This window comes from Manis pentadactyla, chromosome 9 (assembly GCF_030020395.1).
Source record: "Manis pentadactyla isolate mManPen7 chromosome 9, mManPen7.hap1, whole genome shotgun sequence".
In the NCBI taxonomy this organism is placed as follows: domain Eukaryota; kingdom Metazoa; phylum Chordata; class Mammalia; order Pholidota; family Manidae; genus Manis; species Manis pentadactyla.
In genome coordinates, this window is record NC_080027.1 from 105,870,933 (window position 1) to 105,896,326 (window position 25,394).

Here is a 25,394-nt window from a genome sequence, read left to right on the forward strand (position 1 = left end):
TAGTCTAGTTAATAATTTATCTGTTTTTTTAATCTGTAGAAAAAAACAGATCTAGTTTAATTGATCTTTTCTGATATCTTTTTAGTCTCTGTGTGACTTATTTGTACTCTGATCACTGTTCCTTCCTTCTACTAATTTTGGACTTAGATTGTTCTTTTTCTAGTTCCTTAGATGTTAAGTTAGGTTGTTCATTTAAGATCTTTATCTTTTTTCAGTGTAGGCATTTATAGCTATAAACTACCCTCTTAGTACTGCTTTGCTGTATCCCATATGTTTTGGTATTTGTATTTCCATTTTAATTTGTCTCAAGATATTTCTTAAAAATTTCTCCTTTTGACTAGTTGTTCAGGAACATGTTGTTTAATCTCTATATACTTGTGAACTTCCCAGTTTCCTCCTTGTAATTGATTTTTAGTTTCATACAATTGTGTTTGGAAAAGATGTATGATATGATTTCAGTCTTCTTAAGATGATTAAGATTTGTTTTGTGGCCTAACATCCGATCTATCCTGGAGAATATCCATGTGCACTTGAGAAGAATGTATATTCTGCTGCTATAGGATGGAATGTTCTGTATATGTCTGTTAGGTCCACCTGGTCTAACTTGTAAGTGCAATGTTTCCATGTTGATTTTCTCTGGATGGCCTATCCATTGTTGGAAGGGCTACTGAATTCCCGTTCTATTATTCTATTGCTATCTATTTCTCCCTTCAGATCTGTTAATATTTGCTTTAAATATTTAAGTGTTCCTATGTTGGGTGTGTAAATATTGACAAATGCTTTATCTTCTTGATGAATTGATACCTTTTTCATCATATGATGACCTTTGTCTCTTGCTAAAGTCTTTGGCTTCAGTGTATTTTGTCTGATGTAAGAATAGCTACCCCGGCTTTCTTTTGGTTTCCATTTGCATGGAATCATTCTCCATCCTTTCACTTTTGGTGTATGTGTCCTTACAGCTGAACTGGGTCTCCACAGGCAGCATATAGTTGGGTCTTGTTTTTTAAATCTATTAAACCACTCATGTCTTTTGATTGGCTATCTAGCCAATTAGAAATGAGATCAAGCAACTATTCTTCAAGTTGCAAGTGGAATTTGGGATAAAGAACATTGTTGACAAATACCCTGTACTTTAATTAAAGTTTAACATTTCTGATACAAAGGAAGTAAATGGTATGTATTATTATAAACTTTCCTGCTTAGATAAATAAAGCCACACAGTGGGAATTTTAAAATACCTTGTTGGAACCATGAATTATTAGTCATTCCTTTTCTTTTGTTTTGTTGGCAATGTTTGGCATGTGGCCCTTCTCTCTCTCTTAGTGTCTAGAGTAAAATGAGGGATTCTATAGTCCCAAATTAGGCATGGCTTCTTATTTATTTATTTTGAATTCCTTTATTCTTATGTAGCTCTATCACGTGTACTCCATGGATTTGGGGGGAAGGTTAGACTGGGTACAGCACTATCCCAAAGAGCAGAATTGGGCTGAGGAGAAAGTTGAACTAAACTAGCCTCAGGAACTGAATGTTTCTTAAAAGAAAAACCAATAGACAAACTATGGTTATTCAGACTTTAGTGTCTGCCAGACACTTTCTCAAAAAAAAAAAAAAAAAGAAAAAGAAAAGAAAAGCCTGACTCTTCAAGGAAAACAACTGACAGTATTTGTTACCAATGATAAAATTTAAGCTTTCAAATGAAAATCAGAGTTTTGGAAAACTCGTATTTGTCATCGGGAGCTTGACAGCTTTCCAATATTTAAAGACTTCTCTGATGAGATTTGTGGTGATATTAATGAAGATGGTATTTTGATATTATATAATGAAAAGTGTCAAAATGTAGAAGAATAACTTATTGATCCCATATTTTCCAGGTGATCAATTCATGATGTTACAAAATCATGGAGGGTAAGAAGATCCATTCAATGTACAATATAGAATGCTGGATTTTAATGTAACAGAGTGTGAAAAGTTCATCGGTATGGTTTCAGATTCCACACTATAACTAACCTGTAATAAACTGCATTTGTTGAGTTCAGGAGAATATCCACAGTATCACAACAGAATGCAGAAGCAAACACATGAATATGGCTCTCTCCTGCTGAGCCATATATTAGAGATTTACAAAAATTCAGAGTCATGCCTCTCTTCTTGCTTAATTTGTTTCAGAACATATAGTTATTATCATAAAAATGTTATTTACATGTAATGAATTTATTGCTGTTATCTTTAATTGAAATAAGTAAATTTAAATCTTCCCCATTTTAATTCCTAAAATAGTAGTTATCAATAGATGTAAGCCACATAAATAGGGGGACTTAGTCATTTTTAAGAGTGTGACGGGTCCTGAGACCAAAAAGGTTGAGCGCTAGACCAACCTGCTGGCTTCACAAATGGGTAACTGAAGGCATGACAGGTGACTCACTCATCTCCTGAGTGGCAATTGTGACTGGATCATATCTCTGTCAACCACTGTTCCAGTGTTTTCATTGTTGATTTGTTTCCCCTATGACACTACTGCCATGACCACCTGTGTATAGATAAGTTGATCTCTCCGACGAGAAAGCTGAGTGTGAGTAGGTCATGGTGGAAGTCCGCTGAGATAGGGCTTCCCCACAGCCTAAGAATGAGAGGCCAGGTGAGGGGGGCAAAGGGTCTCTTTCAGGAGCCAGTGACTCCCTCTGGAGAGATGAATCCTGAGAGGAGATGAGGAGGTACAAGTGGAGGAAGAACATTACCTATTTCAGATTTTATGCTTCTTGTTCTGAAATACCATGAGATTTTCCTTATCCCTTGTCTTTCTCTCCAGGGAGTTTGCCCGTTGGAAAGTGAACAACTTGGCTCTGGAAAGGAAGGACTTCTTCAGTTTGCCATTGCCTCTTGCCCCGGAATTTATCCGGAACATCCGCCTCCTTGGAAGGAGACCTAACCTGCAACAGGTTACAGAAAACCTGATCAAAAAGTACGGCACTCATTTCTTACTGTCTGCCACGCTTGGAGGTAAGCAATGTCGTGACCCTGCAAAGACTGGTTGCCAGATCATTGAAAACAGCTTTAAGACCCATTGAGTATAGCTTCAACAGTCTTCCTGGGTCTTTGTTCTCCCCGGCCTATCATTGCCTGGGAAATATTTCTTTTCTGGTGCCTTTGAGAACAGTATGGTCTCTTGACGTCCAAATTCACCCTAGAACTTTGCTATTTGCTTATAAGCATTCTGCAGACAGGGTGCCAGGTAAGGCTGGGGACAGAAAGGCGCCTACTAAGCACTTGCCAGCAGGGGGCGCTCCCACTTTTCCTTTGACTGGTCCCTCTTACCCTCAGGCTTCTCCACATCCAGTTGCTTGTTACGGCTGCAGTTGTCAGACCCACAGGCAAAGAAGGAAATATCTGTTGGTTCCCTGACCCCTCTTCCTCTCTATAAAGATTGGTAGCTGGCAAACCAATCCCAGTGATTCTGGGCTGGATGGGGGTGAGGCTGGGAGTGGGGACAGTACAACCTGTGGCCGGGACCCAGGGCAGAACCAAAAGCCTTGGCGACAATGAGTTTTCTCTGCTCTGGGAAGAAGAAAGCAGGATTTATTATAACATTTAGCTTACTGTCTGATGGGCCAAAAGGACCTTTCTAAGGGTTCGGGCCAGATGCCGGCAGGTGGTAGCCGTTGCGTGTTTGGTGGGGCGGGAGACAGAGCTTCCAGGCTTTTCACTCCTTCCGAGGGAGCAGAAATATTCATGGTGACTTCTCACAAACAACTGGGGAGAGGGAATTTTATCTCCCCCGTGGAGGGAGACTGCCCAAGAAAGAGAGAGAGAGAGAGAGAGAGAGAGATCAATAAAGGATGTTAAATGGATAAGCCGGTGGGGAGGGGATGAGCTTTCGGAGGCTTAAAGGGCTAAGGGAAGAGGAGGGCCTCTCAGGCAGCTGGGCTGCTCTCCTGGGGCGCATCTGATAAGCTTGCTCCAAAGACGTAAGGGATGGGGAGGCGGTGGTCAGCAGGGCAACAGACGCCCCCTGAGAGCTGTCTACCTGGCCACAGGTTTCATGTTCTTACTGGTGGGGGACCAGGGAGCAGAGACCTCGCCAATGAACCCATGCTCTTTGCCATAGGAGAAGAGTCTCTGACCATTTTTGTGGACAAGCGGAAACTGAGCCGAAAGACAGAGACAGCAGGAAATGCCCCCGTAGTTGGGGGTGGTGGGAACAGCTCTGCTGTGTCTCTGGAGACCCTGCACCAACTGGCAGCCTCCTACTTCATCGACAGAGAGAGCACGTTGCGGCGGCTGCACCATATCCAGATAGCCACGGGGGCCATCAAGGTAACAGCCTGGGAAGTTCTGGGAGAGGGAGGGCGTACAGGCAGAGAGAAACCCAGGGCGAGGCTGGAGTCCTGATCAGCTACCAGTCAGCCAGGCCTGACCGAGGCAAGTGGGAAAGAAACTCTGTGGTGCTGGCACAACAACCCTAACACACGGTCCCAGTCTTCACTCCACAGCCAGCAGTCATGTAGTAGCTGCTCGGAGGTAGGCTTCTGCCAAAGGACTGTTGTGAAAGGTAGACAAGGTCCCTGCTCTCCAGAGGTCACATTCCAGTGGGGGATGAAGATAATAGAAAAGTAAATATCAGCAGAGTAATTTCAAATAAAGATGAAAAGAAAAGGCCAAGTCATAAGGTTCAGATTTCCTGGGGTGAGAGAAGGGAGCAGCTAATATTAACCAGATTGGTTGAGGAAGGTGCTTTGGGTTTAGACTCTGAGGCTGAGATCTGAATGAGAAGAAGCCAGTGGTGTGTAGATCCGAGGGAGGAGTGTGCAGGCGGAGGGAACAGCATGTGCCAAGGCCCTGAGGCAGGAGCCAGCCAGGTGCCTTGGAACACAGAGGAGACTGCTGGGAGTGCAGTAAGGGGAACCAGAAAGAGGCTGGTACAAGATGAGGTTCAGAGGTAGCCTGGAACCGGATGACATGGCCATGATAAGGAATTTTAATATGTCAAAGTGCAGTGGAAAACAGCCAGAGAGCTTTAAGCTGAGGAGTGATGTGATCTCATGTATGTTTGAAAAAGACTAACAGTTACTGTAACTTTAATCACTATACCCTTCTCTACTTACTTCTCTACTTACATCTAAGAGATTTCTCAGAAAGGTCATATTGTCTTAGGGAAGAAGAGATCAATGGAAATGCTTGAGAATGCTGGAATTTTTTATTCTAAATATAAAATTTAGGGTGGTGAGTAGCAGTCACTCTTGTCTCACATCCTTATATCACACCCAAAATTCACAAGGAAGTTTTGTTCATTTATTTATTCATTGTATAAATATTTCTTGAGTATCTATTATGTGTCAGAGGCTATTCTGGGTATGGAGATCCAAGAATGAATGAAGCATTTAAAGTCCCTGCCCTCATGAAGCTTAAATTCTAGTAGTGGAGACATAATTAAATCAATTAGAATGTTAGGTGGGATTCATAGTACAAAGAAATGAAGCCAGGGAAGAAGATAGAGTGATGAGGACTTTAGGGTACTTTAGGGAAGAGCTGTCTGAAGAAATGTCAGTTAAGCAGAGACCTGAATGAAGCAAGGGGGTGAGCCACCTGGCTCTCTTGAGTGAGAGCTTTCCAGACAGAGGGATGAGTGAGTCCAGTGCAGTTGCCCCCAAGTGTGCTTGGTATGATCTAGGAACACCACATGGCACAGATGGAGTGGAGTCAAAAGAGGGGTGAAGTGAGAGATGCAGGAGTCAGACCCCAGGGGCATTACTGATTAGGGAAGAGAGCAGAAAGAGGGGTCCTGGAGACCAGCCCACCGACTGCTGCAGTGGTCAAGGTGAGAAACAATGGTGGCTTGCTTGGACAAAGCTGGCTGTGCAGAGGTAGTGTGGTAAGTTGGCTGACTCAATATATTCAATGGTAGACCCTACAGGATTAGAAAATGAACTAGAAGAGAGGAGTCAAAATTAGCTGCAAGATTTTTGATCTGAGCAACCAGATGAACAGTGATTTCACTTAGTGAGAAGGATAATACTGGGGGGAGGTGCAAATTGAAAGACAGAAATCAAGAACTCGGTTTGAATTTGAATTCCTATTAGACATCCAAGTAGAGATGTCTAATAGGCAGTTGGTTATCAACACCGGGATTTCAAAAGACAGGTCATGATTGGAGATAAAAATTTGGCATACAAATATGTGTGTGTGTGTGTGTGTGTGTGTGTGTGTGTGTGTGTGTGTGTAGTAAGTGTTTAAAACTATTAGAAAGCTGGAGACATGCTCACTTAAGGAGTGAATATAGCGACTAAGTTGTGAAGCATGTAATATTCAGAAATGGGGAAGAGGAAGAGTATCCAACAGAAGGTGCTGCGACAGAGCAGAAAGGTATGAAGAGAACCGAATGTATGTTACAAAGCCATGTAAAGAAAGTATTTTGCAAAAGAGGGAGCAGGCAGTTGTGTTAAATGCTGTCAAGCAGTCAGATTGAAAGCTGACCTTCAATTTGGCAATAAGGAGGTTACTAGTAACATGGGTAAGAGTGGTTTCAATGACATGAAAGGTACAAAAGGCTGCTTGGAGAAGGTTCCAGAGAGAAAGCAAAGTAAGGAATCAGAGGAGTGGAGACAATGTCTTTTGTTTTTTTTTTTAATTTATTTTTTTATTTTGGTATCATTAATCTACAATTACAGAAAGAACATTATGTTTACTAGGTTCCCCCCTTCACCAAGTCCCCCTCACATACCCTTTCACAGTCATGGAGACAATGTTTTAAGGGTTCTGTGTAAGGGAAAACAGAAAAATGGGTGATTGCTGGAGAATGAGGTAGGGTCAAGAGAGGTTGTGTTTTTAAGATGGGAGATATTCAAGAACATTGGCACATTGGTTGGAATGATTCAGGAGAGAGGGACAAAGTGACAATGCAGGGGAGACAGGAGATCATTGCAGTGGAGGTGGTTGCTATTCCTTGGAAGGGTGGAGTGGACGGAGGGGTGGATCTCATGTAGGAGCACGCACACCTCTCACTTTGCACAGGAGGTGTTACAGTACATAAGGAGAGATGCGGTGCAATGGCAGATAGAGGCATTAGGGATACAGACATTCTCCTATGACTAATTCAATTCACTCCATGAACCAAGAGGCAAAGTCCTTGGCCCAAAGGAAGGAGAAGGAAGTGTTGAGAAAATAATTTGTTAAATGGTCTCAGGGAATGGGAGTCAGGCATTTCAATGAACTAGATACATCCAGTGGATTGTCGGGCCATACTGAGGCATACTGAGTGCCCATTTGAGAAGAACAGTCTAAATTATACCATGAGACCAGTCAGCACAGATGTAGTTTGATTAGCTGCACTCAGCACTTCAATTAGAGAGAGGCATGGACTAGATGGAGAGCTGGATTTAAGGAAGGGGTTTGTGTGTGTGTGTGTGTGTGTGTACATATGCAAGTACATACAAGATGAAAGAGAAAAGAAGCAAGAGTTGAGAGGATATACAAAGGAGTGATTATAGTGATAGACCAAGGGATTTGAAACCATTAAGGGATGAGAAAAAGTGAAGTGGCTAGGTGAAAATATTGGAAGTCTAGTACGTTTGATGACTTGTTAGAGGGCAAGTGTGCGGTGCTTAATATTGAGATTATAGAGAGAGTGCAATTACCAAAAATATCAGGGTCCAGAGCCCAGCTGTGGGTGTGGGTGGCAAGGATGCAGTTGGAGACGAGATGAGGAGGTGAGGCGAGGAGGCCAGGGTATTAGATGGTTATGTACATTAATGGTGATGTCAACAGGAAGGGTACAGACCTGGGAGGGGCAAGAAAGATGGTGGTGAACCAGCTTATTATGGAAAATCTTCAATGACTGGGTGCGACTAACAAGAAAAATAGGATGCAACAAGGAGGAGGGGTGGGTGACAGAGTCCTGCTAAGTCTGGCTACAAAGGAGCCAGAGATGGATGGAGGAAGGCAGAACAGTGCTCAGGATATCATGAAGGAGGGCCCAGCTCAGTTCCACGCCGGGGTGTGAGGTGTGGGAAAGCAGACAGCCGCTGCTAGAGAGGCTGCAGGGAGACCATGTTCTCAGGACCCACCATGTTGTGGTTGGCGCACAAAGGTCAGGCAGACACCTGAGAAGAGACTGAGGTTAGATCTCACTGGGGATGGAACATGAGATCCAGAGAGCGTCACGGAAGTTAACTGAAGAGAAGGGGTGAAATTAGGGGATGAACAGTGTCCCGACTGAGTGTGGGAGAGGAAGATGACTGGCCTTACCAGGGACTGGGGCACATCTGGGAGGCAGCTTAGAATAAGGAAAGAGGACTGCAATAGTGTGGAGTGGGTTTTACCAAGAAGATAGAACTCTATGGAAGCCTCTCTCCCCCTTCAGGCCTGTAGTGAGCTGTGTAGAGGCTGGAAAAGAACCTTAACCAGAAATGAATGGAAGGCCTGGATCAACAGTGCAAGTGTCCCATGAATGTTCCTCCCTGTCCTTTGATGTGGTCACCTGTCACTTTCTATCTCCCCTTTGTGGCCACATTTCCCTCTTTGGAGAACTGGGACTCCTCGGTCCATCACCATCATCACCCCCTGGTCTCCATCTTGAGCTTGCCCTTTGCCTGCTCTTCATGCCCACCGCCATTCCCTCATTCAGGACCCCATCAACTCTTGCCGGATTTTCTTGTATTATCTCTTTACCTAGTCTTACTGTCTCCATTTTCAGCTCTCTGAGTCACCCTCTGTGCTGCTCACATGAGTACAAACCATCATATCCTATCACCTCCCTGCTTAAAATCTCTCACGGCTCCTGACTGTACAGGGCACATACCCAAGCCACCGTCTCCCAGCCAGGACAGCAGGTGATGCAATGCAAAGAACTTAGGCTCGAATCCAAGAGTCAGATCTGCCGCTGCTCATGGGGGTGGGGGCGGGGGTGGGGAGGTGTCTTTGAACAAGTTACCAGACTTCCCTGAGCCTTCATTTGCTCATCCTAAACTTGTTGAATAATCAGAATAATTTCTACTTTGAGGGATTTCTGTGAGGAAGACACAGAAGATATATAGAAAGCATGAACCGCAGTACAACTGGAGCTTGAAAAGGGATAATTCCTATTCTTAACAAAACTGTAAGGCCACTCACGATCTACGCCTGCTATCTCTCTGATTGCATCTCTAAACAATCCTTTGACACTCTTCTCGATCCATGTTTACCTCAGCCCTTCACTTACCATTTAAAATATCACGTAAGCTAGTCCCGCCTACCAGCTGTCATTCAAATACGCCATGCCCTGTGTCTCCCTTCCCTGGCGCCTGCTGCTGGTTTTGTTTGCAATGCTTGTCAGTTCACATGAAGGACTCTTCCCCACCTTCCTTTGCTCAAAAAGAAGCTCTTCTGTGAAAGATTTTTTTTTACTTTATTGACAAAGTAGTAAAATTCCCCTGTTCAGTGCTTTAAGCACATGCCTCTTATATAGGGCTTATCATTAGAACTATAATTGCTAGGAAATAGGATGACGTCTGAGACTTTGAGGTCCTTTGACTGGGGCTGATTCATCCTTGGTTCCCAGTAAGAGTGCAGAGCTTACCACATTATGGGTAATGGGTAAAGGTTTGGTGAATGAATGAAGGAGTCACTGATCCCACTTTCCACACGGGTTAGGCTCTTCTCAGTGTGTGTGCAAGGGCAGATGATCTTGTTTAGTTTACAAATCCAAACAAGGTTGCTTGGGTATAGAGATGGTTTATTAAGAGGACTCTGGTGAAGAACATCACAGATCTCTAAGGACAAGGCACTAAATCCAGGCCAGACATATGGGCCTTGCAAAAGGATGGTAGCATTCCCAGGTCTCTGTTTCTTGTTGAAACACGTCTCTAGTTTTCCATCTCCACCTGCTTCATCTTTCTGCTTCTCTTGCTGAAGTTCCATCCTGTGTTTATTCTAGACTTTTCTGTGTGCCAGTGACTCCACCTCTCATTAAGCATTGCCTTGCTCTAGAGCTGACTTGACGGAACATGATCTTTCTGTTTTATTTTTCAGCTAGTGCCATCAGGTAGGGACCACACTCTTGTTCATTGTTGTATTCTTGGTTTCTGGCACATAGTAGCACTTGATAATTATTTATTCTGAATTTTGTTAAGTGTCCACCATCACCTTTAAATTTTTTCTCTCAGTATCAAGGTTCTAAATTCCCTGGAGAAATAATCTGATTCAAGGTCTACCTTAGTTCAATACAAAGAGTGGAGGTTACACAGTCTCAGCCATGGCTAACTGGACTCACCTCTTCAGCAAGGTCTGCAGGTGGTGGACAGAGAGATGGGCAGGCACCCAACACCACATCTGTTATAGTGCCTGTGGACACACTTGCCAGAACTAGAGCCACCGCCTGTCTCCTCAAGAAAGGGCTCACCATCCTTGGAAGCCTCTCTCTGAAACTCCCCCAGTCGCACACAGAATGTGAGATGACTATTCAGCCTCTACTGAGTTGACTGACCTGGAGTTTTCTCTGTTGAGGAGTACAGTGTGTTCCCCCCGGGGGGTGTGATTCAGAGAACCATGAGAAAACAAGGGTCAGTTAAGGGTTTTCTCCACCTCCACCCCTCCAAGCCCTCATCTCCACATACTTTAGTGAGGTCTACAGACCTGCGTGACCCATGCAAGGTCGCACCCCGAGGCTAAGGAGCAAAGGGAAATGCTGGCGTCGCATCCCACTGCTCTGCTCACCTGGTGGGGGGTCGACCTGCCCATCCTGTCCCGACAGTGAAGGTGTTCCACCAGCCCATTTGCTCTGCCCTAACACGATTAGCATGCACAGATCCACACAGCAGGCCCAGCAGGCTGGGTGCGCCCTGCAGCACATGCTGGCCAGCTAAAGCTCTTCTTGGGGCTGCAGCACTTGGCCCCTGCTTCCCACTACTGACCACTGTGCCGTAGCTGAGCTGGCGTCCAGCATTGTCATTACTCCGGACGGAGGTGGGCGGGCTGAGGGTTCTGCTCACCTCCTCGGCCTCGGTGAAGGAAGAACCCCCCGAACATCTGCCTGTTTCTTGTTTCTCTAAGCGGATGTGCTCTTACTTTTTACCTTGTATTAGCAACTTCTTCTCACGGACATGGAGAAAGGCACCCTGCCCCCATCAGTGTATCTGACACATTCCTCTGAGACCCCACTGACTGCCCCCCTCTGTTGCAAGGTTTACCCCTATCAGCACACCCCTCTATCGTGGGACTTGTCAGATCACACTGCAGCTGTCTGCATGCCCACTCTCCCCCACACCCATCATGACAGGAGCATTTAGAGCAGAAGGGACTCGCAGCGTGCCTACAGTTCCAGGCCCCTCATGGTGGCTGGCATGGGGTGAGCCACTCAATAACATGCTCAGTAGGTGAAGGCAGGCTCCCAGCTCAGTGAGAAACAAACTTACTCAGGTGAGAAGACTTGGGATTGAGTTTCAGCCTTGATGCTTACTATTTCTAGGACCTTGAGAAGTCACTGATTCCCTGATACGGCATTACCAACTATTGGACTCACCTGTACCCAGGGCTTATATTCAGCTGATATGGTGATGCCCATTATTAAAATATTGGAACACTTTCATACCAGCTGACGAACAGTCTTCACCCATTCCCCTGTGTGCTATCCTAACTACCTTCAGTCCTCCCTGGGAACCCCCAGGTCTCCCCTTGATAGCAGCCAAAGGGCTAATTCACCTGGGGAGGCCTGGAGAACCCTACTTTGGCACTAAGCCTGGCACTTCTGATTAGTCAGCACGCTCGTGTCATACCGGCTGGTAAATATTCTATCTCCCCTTATTCTGCCATAGGGTTGGATATGTCACCAAATGATACAGTTCACATGAAAACACTGTGCAAGCTATAGAGGGCTGCAGAGACATAGGGCCTGCCCATAATTCCCAGGGAGGGCTCGGAGCTGTAAAGGCGGAGAGGAGCCTGTTTCTGAGTGGCAGCTCACCCTCTACTTAATTAAAGGCTGAGGAAGGACTTGGTGGGGAAGGGAGGACTTGTGAGCTGCCTGAAAAGAACCCATACAAAGTTCAGGTGGATCCCAGAATGGCGAAAGGGAGTGGGCCTCCCAAAGCATCCTTAAAAGGACTTGTCCGTCCTCCCTGCAGCAGCCTGCAATCCAATTTACAGCTCTTTTAACCACACACACCATCAGCTGCACTCTCCCTGTCCGTCACTATCGCTCACAATTAGAAGCTCAGTTGACTCCAAGTTTCGCAGGTACCCCACCGCCACCGCCCCAGGTAGGACAAGAGCTGCTGGGAAGTGAAGGGCAGAAGGAGAGCAGGCTCACTAGAATGAGGGTTTGCACGATCTGGTATTTATGGAAAATTGGATGTGCTAATGAATCTGAGATCCGGCAGGGCTTTCTGAAGGCAGAATGATCTCTGTCAACAGACCAATTAGCACATGATTATTTTGCATTTCTGGAAGCTTATCTGAGACATTCTTTGAACATGTGCACCCATGTGAAATGCCCTGGCCATTACCTCTATGGCCCCTTTATAATCTGCCAAGCTGTCTGCCTCGTCTATGGAGAAAGGCCCCGAATACACTGACCCAGTCCTCCAGAGCTCCTGGGACTTGGGGGACGGGAGCCCAGGCCATCCTGCTTCTCAAGACTGTGCTCAGGAAATCTCTGCAGAGGACCCCTGTCCAGAAACCTTTCTCCTTCCCACTCCTTCCTTCTCCAGTGAGGACAGAGGTGGCTCAGCACACAAGAGCAGCAGAATGAGCCAGGACTTCGGGCTCTAGCGAGACCGGAGCGGGCCTCCCTCGCTCGCGGAGATCTGGCTTGGATCCTTCCCTGAGCAGGAAGCGAGCATGGCGACCATGGTCTTGGTGTCGGCCGCATTCCTTTCTTGTGCCACAATTGAGAAAGTGAAGCTATTCACACCCTAACAGTGACTTATCTAATTTAACTGATTGTCCTCTTGTGGAATGACCTTTGGAAATAGCAAAGCAAAGGTCAGAAAACAGCATCCGGCCGGCCCCAGAATGCTGATCACGACGTGGGCCTGGGGAAGTGGATGGATCGCTGGCATGTAGATACGGGCAGTGGTAGAACGAAGGAGAGGAAAGAGGCTCTTCTCTCTTCTGTAGCTTGGGGATCGTCCTACTCATCTGGAACACATGTAGCTCCTCCCTGTCTGGGCCTGACAGTGGTGAGAGACCAACTCAGGGGTGGGTAGATGGAAAAGCCAGCGCAGAACTCAGTGACGGTGTGGTGGCCAGCTTACCCAGAGATGGGGACAGGCACGACTCCCAAATACTGTTCCCACCATCCCATCCCATTCTAAGAGGGCAGGCTTCCCCAGAAGTGCTGGGCTAGTCCTTGGCCGTGGCTCTTCCTACAGGGATTTTTATACCATATAAAGACACCTCTCCCTTGAAATAAGCCTTGCTCTGCCTTCCCACTGCAGTCTGACAACTAACTAATCACCCACTCACTCAACACAGAGCCGTATTCAGCACCTCATGCCCACCTGTGGAGGGAGGCAGGCCCATGTGTAACAGCCTGAACACAGGGTCATAAAAACATGTCTTCACTTGTCTGCAGACTCCTTATGGCAACGATGGGGTCTTACTCACTGTGAGTTCTGGATGCTCCTTGAATATGTGTTAAGTGAATACATGAGTGAATGAAAGAATGAATGAATGAGTCAAAAGAACCCTGGCCTGCCAGTGACCAGCCGTGTAACTTTGAATAAGTCATTCAACCTACCCAGCCTTGTTTCCTCATCTGTAATATTAGGATAATACAATCTCAAATCTATACAATTTCTTTTTGCCCATGTTCACATTCCAAGGACAGGGGAGATCCCTGCAGTATTTTGGATGAATTGGTCTGTTTATACATGTTTTTAAGAGTGATGTCATCTAAAGGGGTGTAACTCACTGTATTTTCTGCAGGGCTTGGATGTGACCTCACAGGAAACACGCAGAGCATTGCACTGAAGTCTGAGGGCTCAAAAGTTAAAACCCTGTGTCAACAGCACTGGTCTCGGGAACTGTAACTCTGAACCTTGGTGTCCCTCTTTAGCGAGTGAGAGGAGTGAGATTTGTTTCAGAGTGTCTGTGAAGGTTGAACGGGATGGTCTTGGAGGATGAACTTGCAAACGAGAGACTGATCCTGCCCCGCCATGGCCTCGGTCCCACTCCTCATTCCGGCTGCATCTTGCTACTTCTCTTCACTATGTCTATTGCTGCCCTTTGGTCTCTGTCTGCAATTACCTCTTTTTCTCTCTGTTCTCTCCTTCTTTTCTCCTATCCCTATGGATAGGAAATTCTTCAAACGAGTTTATGGCTCACCTCCTCCATGAAGCCTTCTCAGATTACTTTAAGCTTCAAGGATCTCTCCTGACTCTTTTTCTACTGTATTATAGTCAGTATCATACCACCTCTCACTTAATTACTCTGTTCCATGTGTATCTTTTAAGATTAAGTATACTAAATTCTCTTTAAAGATGTCATTTACACTTTCTTACTCACCATGGTAACCAGCAGGGTGCTAGACACACATAATACACACTTCCGAGCCCCCGTGTTACAGATCATACCGCTCCTTTTTCTCAGAGCAGTTTCTCTCCCTTCCCTTCTGCCCACTTCCTGCTTGTTTTTAAGGACCAACTCAGTTGGTGTTTCCTCTGCTACTTCTTGTTTGCCCTTTGTTTAGGGCTGTGTTTTCCTCATGCTCATTAGGAAGTCTTGTTTCTCCTCGAGTTGGATGTGCAGTCGGTCATGCATGCACCTACCTGCCCCAGGTATGTTCTCCTGGACAACACACTATGTAACTTGTGCATCTCGTGCCCTCCTCTCCATGCCCAAAGCCTGGAACATATCACTCACATGTTCTCTAACTTATTGAATACCCACTATGTGCCAGACACTGTGATAACTGCTATTGACAGTATGGAGAGCAAAATAAATATGAACTTACCTCTGTGGAGCCTTTAGCGTGTGAAAGACCCAGACTTTAACCAGATACTCACAGAAAAGGATGGAAAATTGCAACTCATACGGCTGCTGCAGGGCAGAGGTGCCTGGAGCTAGGATAGAAAGTCAGAGGTATCAGGGCAGACTTCCTTGAGAAACTCTGGAAGAGGCGCTCTATAAATGTTTGATGAATTGTATGAAATTGAACAGTGGCTGCTCAATAAATACTTGCTGATTGGTTGATTGATTGTTGGCAAAGCTTCAGACCCTGAGAAAAAAGGGCCTCAGGTCTCCATCATTCTTATTACATAATTATTTCAGTGCATTTAAAGCTCCCCATTTTTCATCTTATACTTTAAACATCAGGGAAAAACTGATAGGCCAACTTTATAATATTTTTAAATGATTCTATGGTGTTTTGGAATATTACATGGCTGTAAGAGTTTATGTATATTTAATATACTTATTAAAATATGCAGTGAGCCCCTGGCTGATTTTCTCTAAGGATGTCTCAGTGCCGAGGTGGGACTTAAATGTTTAATACTAATAATAATACTCATAACTCATATTTCTCTAGTGCTTTTCATCTTCTGGTTCCCTAAAGCCTGTGAGCACCACATCAAGTGGGTGCAGCTGGGCTTGCTAGCAGGCTGACAGGGTCCACATCTTGCCTCCTGTCCTCCTCTGGGAGAAGAGAAGGGGGCACTCCAGCTTTGAGGTCCAGCTCTCTCTGCCTACGTGGAATTTTCTCTTCCCAGACACAAATCCCCTGCAGCTCCTTCTGAAAGGCCCCCACTTAAGTACAACGGCTGCTGCCAGCCCTTCACCACTGACACTGTCTTAGAGCAAGGAAGAGAGGTGGCTTCATGCGCCCGGAGTAGGGGACCACATGCCTTCCTTTGGCTACTCAACAATGGGACCCAAGGCCTGAGACTGGACGACTGAAGAGGGAGGTGCACAGGGCAAGTCTCTGATGGTCACCTAAATGCACCCCCTGCCCTTCCTTCTCTAGGTCACAGAGACCAGGACTGGCCCTCTGGGCTGCAGCAATTATGACAATCTGGACTCGGTCAGCTCTGTCCTGGTACAGAGTCCGGAGAACAAAGTGCAGTTACTTGGTAAGCAACCCCGTGATGACTTTCGCACTTTTCGTATCAGGTGAAAACTTTGACAGACCTAGGAGCAGAAGAAGTCCTGTCCACTCCCTTGGCTAAGCCCTCCTTAAGACAACTACCATGAGTTCTGAGACCTATGTTTAACTCTCCATCATTCTTTTGAGAAACTACTAACACAGTTCACCCAAGACCACAGCTCATACTTGTCACCCACATCCTTCCACCTCATAGTCCTTCCCAGACCCTCTGTCACTATCCCCCAAGGACAGTGCATCCACCCTGACATGTCTTGATCTAGTTTGATGGTCTTTATGGCCTAAAGAACCCTCTGCTTTATCCTAAGGACACACCGAGCACAGCTTCCCTTTGCAGAGTGGTTATGCGGCCACCATCTCTAGCTCTACTGAGAGCTGTGCAAACTGTGAGACCATTGGTTACCCCGAGAATGGTCCCAACTTCATGTTAATAGTCTGCAACCCTCCATGGGAGATAAAAGCCAGGAGAAGAGTTTGAGAGGAATGGGGGCCTCAGCTGGAAACAGAAAAAGGTAAAAAAAAAGGCAAGTGAAAGGACAGGGAATGACACAGGTCGGAGGCTGGCAGGTAAGGGAGGCACTCAGGCCCTGCTCTCCATCCCCCAAGCATCCTGGGGACAGGGCTATGCAAACTGATTCAGACAGAGCTGTTTAGCAGGGGGAAAGGTTCATTGTTCTTAAGGCCTAACTGAACTGGACTCTGTTTAAGACACTGTCTTAGTATTATAAAATCAATAGCTCTCACCCAGGATCTACGATTACAAATTCCAGGCAACCTGAGCCAGATGCAATCCATCAATGCTTTAAGAATCAAGGAATATATAATAAAAAGGAGTAAAAGACTCCTCTACTTAGAGCCACCTGAATGCAGTTAGCATCCCCTTCTCCTGTGTCCCTGGCCGGGCTGGGTATGTGTCTGGAAATTAGCGATGAGTGAAGTTCTGAATGTGGGTGGTTCATTTGGAATAGTTTATGCCATTTAATTTTATAGCCCATCATTCATGCCAACATTGCTCGGGGCACTTATTTTATAGCAATGGGAAATGTTATGGTGAGGAAGAGGGCGGTAACGGGGGAGTGAAAAGAAAGCACTTGGAAAGGAGGGAGGGTTGAAAGCAAGCGTGTGGACAGGGTGTGTGGGGGGGGACAGATCGAGTGCTACTGGGGGCACAGCATCAAGTCAGGAGCATTTGGGAGCAGTTCATAATAGAAGGAAGGTGTCCAGCAAGAATGACAGTCACCGCTGTTGCAATTCTAAGTTGAATTCTGAGGTCTGCTGAGCCTGGGATACATCCTTTAGGGCTGATTTCCCATGAAGGACAAGGCCAAGGGTGTGAAAATAAAGAACTGGCAGATACTTGAGGAAAGGGGAGCTCATCCTATCCAGGAGTCCTGGCATCCCATACGCTCCTGGCACAGTGTCTCACCAAGTCCCGGCATGGAGAGCCTCTTGCAGGTCTGACCTTGAACCTGACCCAGGCTGTGTCTAAAGGCTTGCCTACCCTTTGTTCACCTTTTGACATGCTTCTAACAGCCACTTTGCTGGGCTTGAGGCTATCTAGGAGTATATTCTGCTACTAGGAAACTCATGTCCACCACAGATGGGTAGGAAAACTGAAGCTTGGGGCAGTTTAATGGATTATATCCAAGATCAGAGGCAGCTAACTAGAAAATTGAACTAAAAGCCATACATATCTATAGGCTTGACTGAACTTACATTATCCACCACCATCCTACTTTCAAATCTCCTTAAGAGTTAAATCATATTGAGATGTGGCAGCCCGAGTTATGCAGTATGATTGGACAGGACAAGGACAGAGTCTCACACCAAGCCATTTGTGATATTCCTGTGACTTGAAGAGCCACAATAATGATGACCAGTGTTACTTGCGACCATCTATGGAAAGTCCTTGGTGTCGTGGTCCCTACCCACCCAGACTACCTGTCCTTACCTCCTAGCCAGGGCAGCCTCCTTGATCGTCAGGGCTAGGGTGGAAGGCCCAGGAGGGTCAGCATTCAGTAACATCCTAGGATGCCTGCTGCTAATCTCAGTGAAGCTAGAAACAGGTTGGCTACTGGAGGCAGAGCAAAAAGCCCATCGAGCCTTGATTCCTCCCCATGAGGGCTGTCAGCTCTTCTTTTATCTGAAACATCTTCCTGTTTCCATCCTAGAAATGCTGATTGTAGCCAGTAAACCTGTTCATATGATATGCACGCTCTCAGTCTGGCTGATGTGAGAGGTGTGACTAAGCCTTGGGCTTTGATGTTCCTCATCTGCATTTTCAGATCCTCCCCCATCTGTCACTGGGGCAGCTGTAGCCCTCTCTCCCTACCAGTCAGCAGCGTCAGGCCCTGAGGTGACCACTCTTGGGCCCAGGATGCACAAATCAGCAGAAGCCCAGCTGGGGACCCTGCAGCCCTGAGTGTGGGGACCAGGCCCTGCTGGGCCAGCCCCTGACATGTCCTGTCCCTAGGTCTGCAGGTGCTGCTGCCAGAGTACCTGCGTGAGCGCTTTGTGGCCGCCGCACTCAGCTACATCACGTGCAGCTCTGAGGGTGAGCTCATCTGCAAGGAGAATGACTGTTGGTGCAAGTGCAGCCCCACCTTCCCAGAATGCAACTGTCCTGATGCGGACATCCAGGCCATGGAGGACAGCCTGCTGCAGATCCAGGACTCCTGGGCAACTCACAACCGGCAGTTTGAAGAGTCAGGTGAGTAGTCCACCAGCCCAGATCTCTTCCTTGGCAATGGAAGGTGGCTGCGAGGTGCAGCACCACAACGTGGGGACTCAGTTTGTATCCTAGCTTAGGTGCTTGCAGTCTGTCTGACCTCCAAAAGCTCGTATTACCACCCCAAGTCTAGGTTGCTTTCTCTTGTTGTGTATGCAAATGGGTGTAACACCTACCAAAGAGATGGGTTTTCAGGACCTAATAAGCTAAGGTATCCAGGGCACAGGCCTGTCTGTCTTGTGTTCTACAGACTCCCCAGTGCCTGCACAGAAGGCACACAGTGAGTACTTTTGAATAAGGTACACAGACTAGTTCTAGAAGGCACCTAGTACATTGTTTGTTGCAGGAATGACCAACATCAATGTTACCTTGTAACCTAAATTCAAAGGACTTGATTTTGAATCTTTGCTCTGTGTTATAGCTTGAATGTCTTTGTCCCCCCACAATTGTTATGTTGAAAAGCTAATGCCAAAGGGGATGCTATGAGGAAGTAAGGCCTTTGGGAGGTGATTCGGCCATGAGCATAGATGGGATTAGTGCTCTTTTAAAAGAGACCCCAGAGAGCTCCCTTGCCCCTTCTGCCATGTGAAGACACAGTGAGAAGTTGACTATCTGCAGCCTGGAAGAGGTTCACTACGACGTTGTCCTTCACCAGAACTTGGCTACACTGGCACCTGACCTTGGGCTTTCAGCCTCTAGATCTGTGAGAAATAGGCTGTTTGCTCTGTGGTATTTTGTTACTGTAGTCCAGACAAAGACACTGTTCCTGACCAGCTTTAAGACTTTGTATTAGCCATGCAGCTTTTCAAAGCCTCCATTTTCTCATCTGAGAAAGAGGGAAAGTGATAATAGGTGGATGGAAGGCTTATATGTGATAATGTAGAGACAATTAATGTATAAAGAACTCTGCATGGTATATTCATATGATGAATATATTCAATACTTAGTGAATGATAGTTACATGACTATGTCTTAAAAGCATAATGTTGGATAAAACAAAGCAAAATGAAAAAGGCTATATATTATAAACATACTTATACTCATTAATTAAATATGATACATATTTAATACTATTTATATGACATTTAAAAACACACCAATACTTAATATTTTTAAGGATAAATGTATTTGTAGAAAACATTAAAAACTATGTGATAATAATAATGAAAACATCCAAGAGAGCGGTTACATCTAGATGGAGATGGAAGAGAAGTTTAAGGCCTTCAACTATATTTGCTTTGCTTTATATCCACGCCCACCTCTAAAAATAAATCTGAAGCCAATATGGCAAAATGGCAAAATCTAGATGGTGGGTACTTAGGAGTTTATTCTGTTATTCTCCATGCTCTTTTTTGTACCTAAATGTTTCGTAGGAAGAACTATGCACACGCAAGTTGTCAGTGTCATTAGTAGGTATAATTTGCCAATCATGGTTGTGGGGGGCAGCCACTGTGGGGGGCTGCCGGGGAAACCAGGATGAGCTGAGGCCCAGGGCATTACCATCTGAAGGCCTAGACCAGGCATGTAGTAGCTAAGGAGAATATCGCATGCCAGGCCCCCAGCCCCTGGACTAATGGCAGTGGGATGCATTCAATAATGCTTAAGTATGAGAGGAATGACTTTAGACTTTTATCATTATAGTTACTGCTAAAGAGTAAATGAAGTGTGTCTGGACCCCCACCAAGAGACTGGGGAGCTGCCAGTCCCAAGTAAAAGGCAAGCTATGGACAGAGATCTGAGTGAGTTCAGAAAATATGTGCCCAGGAAACTTGGGGAGAGCTCAGACTTGCAGTAGGAGCCAAGAACCAGAAAGCACGTTGCTTTTAGATTAGCTACAGGAAAGAACGGGTTTCTGGCCAAGAGTTGAAGCTCAGAAGATGTGGAGGGGAGAGGCTGGTCTCTGGCACGGAAGGGTTCTAAGATTTCTGAGCTGGGTGCTGGTCTTCCCTGTGATCACACTTCCAGCCCTGTACCCTCTCACCTTGTTGTGCCCTCCCATCCTCCCTGAGGAAGTTGTGGTGTTACTGAGAAGACTGGCCTGTGCCAGGATTGTGACTGACTTATAAGGAGGTTTCAAGAAGAAGACGCTTCCCAAGGCCATTGGCAAAAGCAGGAAATGGCCCCTCAGGTGGTGACAAAGATCTGTTTTGAAATTTGGAAGCATATTAGGGACAGGAAGGATAGGGAAGAATCCTGAAACCATACTTAATAGTGTGTTAATTATTTCTCCATAAAGCTGTTTAAAAAGAAATATATAACTGGGCCTGGGTGAGTGGATGTGAAGCCTCCTTCCTCCTCAGGTGACTGGGAAGGGCTAGCTGGGTCTGGGGGTGCCCTTCTGCCCTCGGGGGTCTGCACGTCTTCCATCAGCTCAGCCCGTGTGTCCTTGCTCACAGAGGAATTCCAGGCCCTGCTGAAGAGGCTACCGGAAGACAGGTTCCTGAACGCCACAGCCATCTCCCAGTTCTGGGCCCTGGACGCCGGCCTGCAGCATCGCTACCGGCAGCTGGCGGCCAGCTTGAAGGTGCTGTTCAAGAAGACCCGCCGCCTGGTCCGCAGGCTCTTCAGCCTGTGCCAGCGCTGCCACCGGCAGCCGCGCTTCCGCCTGCCCAAGGAGAGGTGAGCATGCTGCCGCCGCAGCCGGAGCTCAGCGCCTCCCCCAAGAGCGCCCCCCACCAACCTGGGAGATCTGGGAGCGGCGGCCCACCCGTGGCCTTTTACATCCTCCTGTTCTCTTGACCTATTCGTGTCATTCTCCGTGACACGTTGTGTCTGAAGTGAGAGAGAGAAAAGAAGCTAATTTTCCTTTTAAACAAATTAGATTGGATTCCATTGTTATTCTAATAATACTTTAATCTCACTTTAGTAGTCTTTTAGGAAAGGAAGGGGTGGAGTTAAAGCTCATACACCCATTGCATCTGATGAGACACATACACATTGGATTGGTTTGAACAAGCGGCTGCTATGAGTCACAGAGGCAGAAGGCTGGGGCCCTGTGCCCTGGGGAACATGGGCCTATATTGTCCTAGGCCCGCCCTCACTCATTTATTCAACAAGTTTTTATTAAGTCCACACTGCACATTCTATATTATGCACAGGGGGATATTTGTTAATTGGGAAGATAAAATAAATACACAGAAACATAAAAACTATAAAATCTTAACTATGTAGTAGCTACTTACATTCATGTTCCTGGAGCATAAATCAAAAGCAAGGTCTAGTAAAAGAAAAGGCCAGAGAGCAAAGCCACGTTGAAGAAAGCAGGCTTGGCCAGATTGTGTGGGAGGAGATGGAAATGGGCTGGTGCATGTCAGATGGAACATTCCAGGAGGGGACGGCTGCCCTCACAGCAGCCCAGAGGTTTGACTCTTAACTGAGGCCTCAGTGAAAAGGGAAGTGTGAGTGGACAGGACAGACCAGCAAGGCTTTGGATGGGGAGTTGTTATTTTGTTTTCAACAAATGATTACTAAATGCTTACCATGCACCAGGAGCAATAGTACTTTCTGAAAATCCGCTGGTGTGTAATGCGGTGTCCCTGCTCTCACGGCATTTGCGGGTAAGCTGTCTGTGAACAAGAACACAATAAGTAAACACGGTACTTTCAAATACTGATCATTGCTGTGGATTCCATAAAAGCAGGGTACAGTGAGAGAGGGCCTGGCTGGTTCTTTTGGAAAAGGTGTCTGGGAGGACCTCTTTGAGGAGGTGTCACAGGGGTGATGTCTGAATCTTACGAGGGAGCCAGGCATAGCAAACTCCTGTTCTTGGTGGGAGAGTGACAGAAGCAAAGGGGATGCGAAGGACAGAGCCCATGAAGTGGGAAGAAGCTGGCACAGCGTTGGGAAGTTTGGAGAGCCAGTTGCTGGGAGACCCTATTAGCAGGCTGAGAACTAGATCTGATACAAAAGGTGTTGGAGACTTTCCGTGGGCTTCGGATAGGGGAATAAGGTGGTACTGGGGAGGGATGAGCCTGTCTCCCTGCAGTGCAAGATGTCAAATACTTCTGGTGCTGATCCATCAGACGCTGAACTCCAGGCCCTACTCCACCATTCCACAATGGTACGGTGGGGCATTCAGAGAACCGGAGGCATTATCCTCCTCATCAGCTCTCTGCCTATTAGTCAGTTCCACCACCCTCAGGGAAGATGACAGTGTCTGGCATCCTATGACTCTTGCTTCATTTTTGTCTCTGCCCACAAGGTCCCTGTCCTACTGGTGGAACCGAATCCAGTCCCTCCTCTACTGTGGAGAAAGCACCTTCCCTGGCACCTTCCTGGAACAGAGCCACAGCTGCACCTGCCCCTATGACCACGCTTCCTGCCAGGGCCCCATCCCTTGTGCCTTGGGTGAAGGGTCTGCATGTGCCCACTGCGCTGCGGAAAACAGCACACGTTGTGGGAGCTGCAACCCGGGCTACGTGCTTGCCCAGGGGCTGTGCCGGCCGGAGGTGGCCGAGTCCCTGGAGAACTTTCTGGGGCTGGAGACAGACCTGCAGGACCTGGAGCTGAAGTACTTGCTGCAGAAGTGGGACAGCCGCATCGAGGTACACGCCATCTTCATCAGCAATGACATGCGCCTGGGCAGCTGGTTTGACCCTTCCTGGAGGAAGCGCATGCTGCTCACGCTGAAGAGCAACAAGTATAAGCCTGGGTTGGTGCACGTGATGCTGGCCTTGTCCCTGCAGATCTGCCTCACCAAGAACAGCACCCTAGAGCCTGTCATGGCCATCTATGTCAACCCCTTTGGGGGCAGCCACTCTGAGAGCTGGTTCATGCCCGTGAACGAGGCTGACTTCCCCTACTGGGAAAGGACTAATGTGGATGCAGCTGCCCAGTGCCAAAACTGGACTATCACTTTGGGCAACAGGTGGAAGACCTTCTTTGAGACAGTCCATGTTTACCTACGGAGCCGAATCAAGTCCCTGGATGACAGCTCCAATGAGACAATCTACTATGAGCCCCTGGAGATGACGGATCCCTCCAAGAACTTGGGCTACATGAAAATCAACACACTGCAGGTCTTTGGCTACAGCCTGCCCTTTGACCCAGATGCTATCCGGGACTTAATTCTCCAATTAGACTACCCGTACACTCAAGGTTCCCAGGACTCTGCCCTCTTGCAGCTCATAGAGCTTAGGGACAGGGTAAACCAGCTTTCTCCACCTGGCAAAGTCCGGCTTGACCTCTTCTCCTGCTTGCTCCGCCATCGGCTCAAGCTGGCCAACAATGAGGTGGGCAGGATCCAGGCCTCTCTGAGGGCTTTCAATTCCAAGCTGCCAAACCCCGTGGAGTATGAGACAGGCAAACTCTGTAGCTAATGGGGGGTCTGCTCCAGTGCTGGACAGGGAGGGGATCCATGAATCTGGGTGTGAAGATCACTTGAGCCCTCACCTAGTGCCAACAGGGTGCTCCCTTTGAGACTTCTAGCACCCAGCCGACAGGACCTTGGGGCTTGGACTGAGCAGGTAGGAGAGAAAGACACAGCCGCTGCACACATGCACACACCACACGTGTGAACTCACACACACACACACACAGACACACACTCACCCGGGAAAGCTACAACTCCACAGCCTTGAATCTGTAAAGTCAGTTCTTCCTCAAATGAATGCAACTGAAGGAGAGGAACCAACCGATGGAGAGACGAGGAAAAAGAGCCAGCCAAACCATGAAACAACAGATCCTTAAAAGCGATTCTTACCAATCAAGAAAGCAAGTGGGGACAACAATGGGAGGGGTGCGAGCTCTTTCTCTCCCTCTGTGGAGTCACTTTTGTATTCTTTTTAACCAGATTTCTTAAAATGCGTTGTTTCGTGATATTCTACACTGGGTCTTACTTTTTGTGTGCTGCCCCCCGTGGCCCGCAACCCACAACCCCCAACCCTCCCAGACACTGACTGCTCCTCAGGCAGGCTCCCTTGGGAAACTCAAAAAGTGAGCCCAACAGAGCCCCGCTCAGGGCAGGCGGGCACGCTCTGCCTCATCACCCCGTCCTCCTGCCAGCCGCCACTTGCTTCCCCGTCCTCCCCGGTTTCAGGGCCCTGGCTCGCTCCACATTCCCCTGGTCCAGCCAGAGCGCCTCTTCCAAGAGCACCTGATCTGTCTAGAAAGCAGCTCTGTCAAATCAGAGAGAGACAATGTATAGGGCAATGTTCTTTTTAAAAAAACAAACAAACAAAAATATTTATTTTGTGACTGTTTTCCTTGTCAATCTGCTCCAACCACATGAACATGAGTAAAAATTTACCTGGTTTAATATATTTTTTAAAGAAGGCTTTTTTTAGGGGAAAAAATGAGGGAGAACAGAGAAAAAAAAAGTACAGGTCCCTGGGTTGCCTGGCCTTTTTTTTTCTAATGGCTGGTGTGTGGTACGTGGCTGTCCATGGATGGTGCACACTGCCGTGTGGAAGGCTGTCTGACTGGTGTATCCGCAAGGGGATGAATGTCTGGCTAGACTGGGGTGTGTGCATGTGTGTGTATATGAGAGAGACAGACAGACACTCACACACACAGAAAGGAGAGAGAGGCAGGTGGGGGATGAAAGGAAGAATGGACAGAGGCAGAACTCTCCTGATTATCTGGCTACCTGCCCCCTTTCCC

General features: G+C 47.0%; 1 protein-coding gene across 3 annotated transcripts in view; it reads left to right on the forward strand.

The window, feature by feature from the left end:
* BRINP2 (BMP/retinoic acid inducible neural specific 2) overlaps positions 1-25,042 on the forward strand; it is a 106,062-nt gene extending 81,020 nt beyond the window's left edge. For all 3 annotated transcript variants that reach the window (XM_036916751.2, XM_036916749.2, XM_036916750.2), the window contains exons 3-8: positions 2,807-2,997; positions 4,103-4,311; positions 15,929-16,034; positions 18,540-18,776; positions 21,191-21,413; positions 22,996-25,042. In XM_036916751.2, the coding sequence (XP_036772646.2) occupies positions 2,807-2,997; positions 4,103-4,311; positions 15,929-16,034; positions 18,540-18,776; positions 21,191-21,413; positions 22,996-24,112 (2,083 nt within the window). In that variant the 3' untranslated portion in view covers positions 24,113-25,042. The remainder of the gene's footprint in view (positions 1-2,806; positions 2,998-4,102; positions 4,312-15,928; positions 16,035-18,539; positions 18,777-21,190; positions 21,414-22,995) is intronic.
* The last annotated feature ends 352 nt before the right edge of the window (positions 25,043-25,394 follow it).